The sequence below is a fragment of the Octopus bimaculoides genome, chromosome 3 (assembly GCF_001194135.2).
Source record: "Octopus bimaculoides isolate UCB-OBI-ISO-001 chromosome 3, ASM119413v2, whole genome shotgun sequence".
Lineage (NCBI taxonomy): Eukaryota > Metazoa > Mollusca > Cephalopoda > Octopoda > Octopodidae > Octopus > Octopus bimaculoides.
This window is the reverse complement of record NC_068983.1, coordinates 121,637,159-121,644,467: the sequence shown is the minus strand read 5'-3', so window position 1 is coordinate 121,644,467 and position 7,309 is coordinate 121,637,159. Positions and strand designations below refer to the sequence as shown.

At 33.7% G+C, this 7,309-nt stretch overlaps 1 protein-coding gene across 3 annotated transcripts in view; it reads left to right on the top strand.

The window, feature by feature from the left end:
* Nucleotides 1-7,309, top strand: part of LOC106870146 (uncharacterized) — a 274,865-nt gene that overhangs the window by 253,647 nt on the left and 13,909 nt on the right. For 2 of the 3 annotated variants that reach the window (XR_008263724.1, XM_014916147.2), the window contains 2 exons: nucleotides 1,224-1,310; nucleotides 3,071-3,504. Coding sequence is in view for 1 of the 3 variants with exons in the window: in XM_014916147.2 (XP_014771633.1) it covers nucleotides 1,224-1,310; nucleotides 3,071-3,168 (185 nt within the window). In the remaining 2 variants the exon portion in view is untranslated. Of the gene's footprint in view, nucleotides 1-1,223; nucleotides 1,311-3,070; nucleotides 3,505-7,309 lie in introns of those variants that run through there. The other variant, XR_008263723.1, reaches the window with a different exon arrangement.

The following is a 7,309-nucleotide window of genomic DNA, read 5'->3' as shown; positions in this document are numbered from 1 at the left end:
TATATATCATCCGTAGTTCATATATATCCGAAATGGAAGCAACCTCTAAAGCATTAGAGCTGTAATATATGTTTAAGTAAGTTAAATGTTGCTGCCGGTCAAAGATTGATTATTGGTTCCCACCTATAAAGCACTTACCAGTATAGGCGACTCGCCGGACTCAAATGTACGAAGGTGCATAATCCCTCTACAACTGGAGGAAAAAATATGTCAGTCAGTTAAATTCGTAAGGGGGATTACCCCGTCCTGTCTGCAGCAGTACTGTACAAACAAATATTTTTTGTTTACACGTCTAACTGATCGTGACGTGTTTCTTCCTCCAGTTGCAGAGAGGTTATGCACTTTCGGCCATTTGAGTTTGACGAGTTGCCTATACTGCCAAGCGCTTTATAAGTGCGAAACCAATGGACCGGTCATAACATTTAACTTCCTAATACACACACACACTCATATATATATATATATATATATATACACACACATATTTCCCGCTTTTATTGTTAATCTTCTTGTCTTCTCTTTTCTCGCCTCTCCATTATTTCTCTCCCTATTTTCCCACTCTCTCGCTCACTCTCACTTTCTCTCCTTCTCTTTCACTCTATCTCTGTCTCTATTACCGTATGTCGTCTTAGACTTCACCTTTTTATTCAGTCCTACTTTCCTTCGTTAATTTTTTTTTTCTTCAATTTTCATGCTTTCATTTATTCCTTCATTCCGTCCAGAATGTTTTCATTATTCTCTTTATTCTATTTGTCGACGCCCAAATTAATAACATCTATGAACGATATTATTATTGGCATCATAATAATTATTCTTCAAAACGAGTAAAGCGACAAATGAGTAAAGTCATTAGAGCATTGGATAAATTGCTTTCCGCTTATTGCGCTGGTTTTCTGTGCTCTGAGATTAAATCCCGCTGAGATCGACTTGTCCTTTTAAGGTAACGATTTGGCAGAATCATTAACACAGTGGCCAAAGTGTTTAGCAACACTCCTTTCGACTTTACGTAGTGAGTTCAAATTTCGCCGAAGGTGACTTTGATTTTCATCTTTTCAGAGTCGATAAAATAAATACCAGTTGAGCACTGGGATTAATGTTATCGACTAGCCCTGAGCCCACCAAAATTTCAGGTTTTGTGCTCATAATAAAAAAAAAATCATCATTCAAAACTACTGCAAATATTCAACTTAAACTATTTTTTCTTTCCCTCTTCTTTTTGACAGCTAGAAAAATAGCCGACCACAAAATTCGAACGGGACTATCTAGGGTTTCGACTTCAGAGAATATGACCTCGGCGAAATCTGTTTATGGTAAGAAACGAAGTACTTTTTTGTTTGCTTTCTCTGATCTTTATTTTCAGGTTTCATGTGTACTCACCAGAAATTAGTTCAGATATATTTCATAGGATTACACTAATGCTGCTTTGTTAATATGAGATGCATACATTTCCCCACGTGAACATTTGCTGCTGCGTAGATAGTGATGTTTGATAATACGCTTTTAGATGTTCTATATCCGAAAATTAGATGATATTATCATGGTTGGATTGACTTTGATCATAGGTTTGATTAATCGGGACTGATATGAAGTTAAACAACAGCATTACCACACGCCACCAAACTGCACTGTTGCACCACACTAAACCACCAGGGTGCACTGCACAATCATACATATTCTCATTTGTACCTCTCATCATAGGTGCATTAGGTTATGTATCCACAAATTTACATAAAAACATAGACATACTAGGCTTCACTAAGAACGAGCAAAAGAAACTGGCGCGGATGCTCCGAATCTAATCTATTAGTGGCACAGTGAAGATTTGTCAGACATTTTAGTCGAAGAAATCGACACGAGTAATTATTTTTATTAAGGTTGGTACTTATTCTATCGGTCTCTTTTGCTGAACTGCTACGTTACAGGAACATAAAGATACTAACACTGGTTGTCAAGTAGTGTTGAGGAATGCACACGCGCGCACCCCCCCACACACATATACGACAGGCTTCTTTTAATTTCCGTCTACCAAATTCACTTACAACACTGTGGTCGGTCCGGGGTTATAGTAAAAGACACCTTCTCAAGGTGCCACGCAATGGGACTGAACCTGGAACCATGTGGTTGGGAAGCAAACTTCTTACCAAACAAACACGTTTGCTTTTTTTTTTTTCTTTTACTTGTTTCTTAAGTTTTCACATCTGAAATTCTCATTGTTATTACTATTTTGAAAAGACCTATGCACAGTAATATTTGTAAAATATAATAAAGATATTTTTTTGAAAATATCATAAGCATTTAGGCACTTTAAAAATATATCTCCAAGATAGAAAAATTTTATACAAAACCACCCACATCTTCCCATTTTCTCAAATAGCAATATTGCACACACAAGAGCAAAAGTGCATATGAGTGTACAGTGAAAACCTCGCATGAAATTATTGAAAACAATAATTGTAATGATACACCCATTTGGAATTTAAAATGAAGGCCAGGTAAGTAAATTAGTAGATCTTACCAAGAATGTTTACCACGAGCTGATTCAAATACCATTTTTATGTTAATGCTCTTGTGCATTGACATAGTTCTAGCACAGAAGTTCATATATTCTGAGTGATAAGGATTAAGATTCTCAAATAACTCGGTGACGCAGTGCATTTATGAAAACTCTTTGAAATATCTCTACACTCTTTAGTCTCCTGGCTCTTTCTATTTGTTTCTTTGTTTCTCTCCCTTTCTTGTCCCCACCAGTCTCTCCTCATTTTTCTGTCTCTGACTCGCTCTCTCTTCATACATCACCAAAGACCTCATAACTTGAGGTTCTTGGGGAAACTCAGGTGCAAGTTCGACTGAACGACAGTGCAGCCAATATTACGAATTTGTTTAACTATATAAACTGACTTGTGGGGATATTGATCAGCACTGATCTTGTCTTTAACTTTCTAATATAAACTACTATATCTAACATACATGTTGCCTCGTATATATTGTAGTATATTTATTCTGTATTGTATTTATCACATAAAAATCTACTGTGCTTTCACTCTTTAATGTTTGTTATATTCTTTTTCAGTGCACGATAACAAGTCAGCCACAGAAGAGACGTTTATATATACACAGATGTCTACTGATATAGTTCTCAACACAACAGAATATCACAAATTCAGTTAAGCTAGTCTACTAATGTAAGCATCGACTATTTTTGTTCGAACAAGTTTTATGATATAGTTAGAATATCAGGTGTTTCGTTCACTGATTAACTAACACTTCTAAAGAACATTATTGATTCTTTGGCAAAATCTTATTTATTTATGATTGCAGTTAAATCACATAGGGATAAATAGAAGATTTGTCCAACACTATTATGTTATTTTCATAGCTCTTTTAAAGTATAATCTCGTGAATTATACTAAACGTTCTAACGTTAAAAAAAAACTGTCTGAAGCATCAGTCTCTGATAGCAAAATAAACTTTTTTTTTAAACCTATTAAAGAAATGTTTAACTTCGACATCTGTAAAGATTTTAAAATTGAAAACTTACATTCTTTCTGAAAAGAAATACACTGTATGGTATAATACTGAAATAATATGGTGGCTAACATCGTAGATTAAGAGATTGGGCTCTCTGTCAGCTACAGGGGTTCAAATGCTTTTTGAAGCTATTTCATCGCTAATATTTTTGGCAATGTTATAAACGTCACATTTTTCCTTTGCCTGTAAATATAAGGTCACTCTACATAATTGACAGAAGCCAAATAAACCTAAATGATATTAGTAATGAGGGATCAGACGAAATTAAGCAATCTCAGGTTCAAGCCTTGCTTCTCTTGTGCACCAACCAAATTATCAACGATAATTTAATCGAAATTATCTATCTCAGAATGAAACGATGACTGTGATATAAAGACACAGGTTACCATATTCGTATCTTGCTGATGTTTAATTATTAGATTCTTAATCTCAGCTAAATGAGCTTTAGGTATTTTTCTGTGCCAGTAGATTGTACAATTCGTGGGGTGCAGATGGATAACTCACTGGCTTTAAATCCCAGAAAATCACGATAATCTCTATTCACATTATAATTTCTCGTAAAACTTATATAGTTTTGAATATCATCCAGGAATCTTATTTATAATATTCCATATAGCAAAATTCCACCTCATCTAGTAGACAGTTGAAAAATTGAGTGTTTTATTTGACTCGATTTAGAAATTGCCGGCTAAACACTGAATAAAATCAATCAAGCAGATTCTAAGAGTCTGCGAATTGTAACAAAATATTTCTGTCTCCGCGACCGATTTTTGATGTTTTCTTTCCATATAAAAACAGGCTGTACCCTTCCATTTGGCTGTTTCAAAACGGAATCACATTAAACGGGTTTTTTTCAATTTTTGTAACCCATCATCGGGTCATAGCTTCTGTTTTGGGGTTTAGTATACAATTCCTTATAATTATATATATATATTTCTCCCTATATATATATATATATATATGCCTTGTTTCTTTGTGCATATACATATATGTGTATGTGTGCGCATGTGTGTATGTGAATATAACGTTTATTTATGTGCTTGTACATAATTTTCCAATAGCATTTTGTAAAATAAAATAGCAAAAAATGATGAATATCAATATAAAGAGCCAAAAATATAGAAATATATGGCAGTGAGGCTCAAAAATATGGCAAAAAGTGTAAGCATTTGCAAGAATACATCATTCCAAATGTTTGCTGTGAAGCTTTATACAATGGTGCAACACCATGTGACATTTCGTGGTGATTCAATGTATTGGTTGTGATATGTAGGATGCAATGTGACAGGTGATATTGGCGAAGATTTAGGTTAGACAGGGTTGGAGATAATATTGTATATTAGTAAATGTCTTATATTACTGTGTAATGAAAGTCGAAGTAGGTATAGTTGTAGGTATAGGAAACAATGTAAAATGTTGCTGTATTTTGGAGTGACATAAAGTATTGGGAAATTACCTGGAGTATAATTATATATTGGGGAAATGACTGGACATTGTGTGCTGAGGAATGACGTAGGGTGTTCTTGTGTATTTAGCGAATGACAATGTTTGTGGGAATACAGCAAAGTATATGAGTCAATGGTTTGGGATAACAAACTATTTAAGTTGTTAGTTTAGCATGAAAATCTTCTAGTGAAGCAGACTACTTATAATTTGCACCAAGAAAATTATCTCCTGGACTGGAAACATTTTAGCAGTTCTTCCGTGGTGGATAAAACCGTCTTCAATCTTTTATTTTTTTTTCCTATGCACTCTAAAATATTTCTATGCTCAACGATTTCCTTTCTTTAAATAAACAATTACACACTGCTTCATCACAGCGCCATCTTGGAGAACACTTTCCGACTCATATTTTATCAAATTCCTTTTGTACTTTGAAGTTCGGTTATTTTTTCCCGGAACTCTAGTATTTATTGAACTATTTGCTGTTACATCTCACCACCAAGACTTCAATGCACATGATATCAATCTCTATTCCTACTTAACATTTTGTACATAAGTATCATTAACGCTTAACCAAAACATCTCACATCAAACCTGCAGGTCTATGAATAGGGACTTTAAAAATTTCCTTCGTTCGAGAGGAGTGACAACAAAACAAACCACAATTCTGAAAGATGTAAAGGAGGCGATCTTACATGACGCTCTTCCAACATATCAAAACACGCGCACACACGTATATGTATATATTTATGTGCGCGTGTGTGTATATATATATATATACACACAAACATACATACATGCACATATATATATATATTTATATGTATATGTATGTATGTATGTATGTATATACACGCACACACACACATGCAGTTTATATATATATATATATATATATATATACATATATCTGTATGCATGCATATATGCATACATTTATATACATATGTATATACATAATAATGATCACTAAAATCACCGATAGATAGATAGATAGATAGATAGATAGATAGATAGATAGATAGATAGATAGATAGATAGATAGATATATTGACAGATAGATAGATAGATAGATAGATAGATAGATAGATAGATAGATAGATAGATAGATAGATAGTTAAGCCACCATACCTGACTCTTTCCATTATGCCTCACATCCCAGATTTTACGTCACTGTTTCCTCTCACCACCAGCTTGCAACAATGTAACCTTCAATTTTCCTCACTCTATCCAGAATGTTTCCCGATGTAAGAGGAGTGAATTTAGAAGGGACATAAACATCCGATCATACAGTCTTATAGGCTACCTACGTTTATAGGCAATATCTCCAATATTCCTACATTTTTATTCAGACTCCCCAGTATAGTACATGTAAGTAGGGGTTCTAAAATAGATCATGGGTGATGATCAATAAGAAACATCGCTTGTGGTTGTGCTTAATCTAGAAAATATTACAAAATTAAGGGATATCATGACGAAATTAACATCCAATTTAGAATAAGAAAATGTTTCATTTAAGACAAATGTCAAAATCCCAGATTACAGGAGCTGCTGTTAAAAAGTAATATTGGATGGTTATAGGAATAATTTTGGGGAGCTGAAACAGTTTTTGAGTCGCCTTTGTGTACAGAAAATTCAAAATATTTCACAACTATTGAATTATGATTAGCTCTGTTTCAAGCTATCACAAAGTTTCGTTTTGTCTTTTTTGTTTACAATTTTGTATAATTAAATTCTAAATGAAGGACATTACTATCTTGATTATATATCGAGACAGATATACTAAATAATATGAATGCTGGGACTAAAACAAATATCGCATACGTACAATGCACAAGTCCATCCACAGAGTTGTGCGAGTCTGTGTATGTGTGTGCGGATGCATGTGAATGCATGCGTGTGTCTGTATATAAAAATATATTAATATGTACATATGTATATAAGGGGTATATATAAATATATATATATATCGACAGTTATTTACACATGTATGTATGTATGCATGTATGTATGCATGTATGTATAATGTTATGCACACATAGGTGCTAGTCAAGAGCACATTTAAAGCTCAATAAAACATTAATCGATTTCAGAGCTCTGTATTGTCTGTGAGATAGAAATGAAAGGAAGCTGAAAATTAAGTGTTATTTCGTGCAAACACATATAGAAAATAGTTTAATATTCCGGTATAATTTATGGTTCCATCGAGTTGCTCTTTCGTCTTTTCAGCCAGTAACTATAGGCAGCTGTTAGGTAGCCAGGCTTTTATAATTGTTGATAGCTCGCAGCCCTTATTCGACGATATATATATATATATATATATATATATATATATATA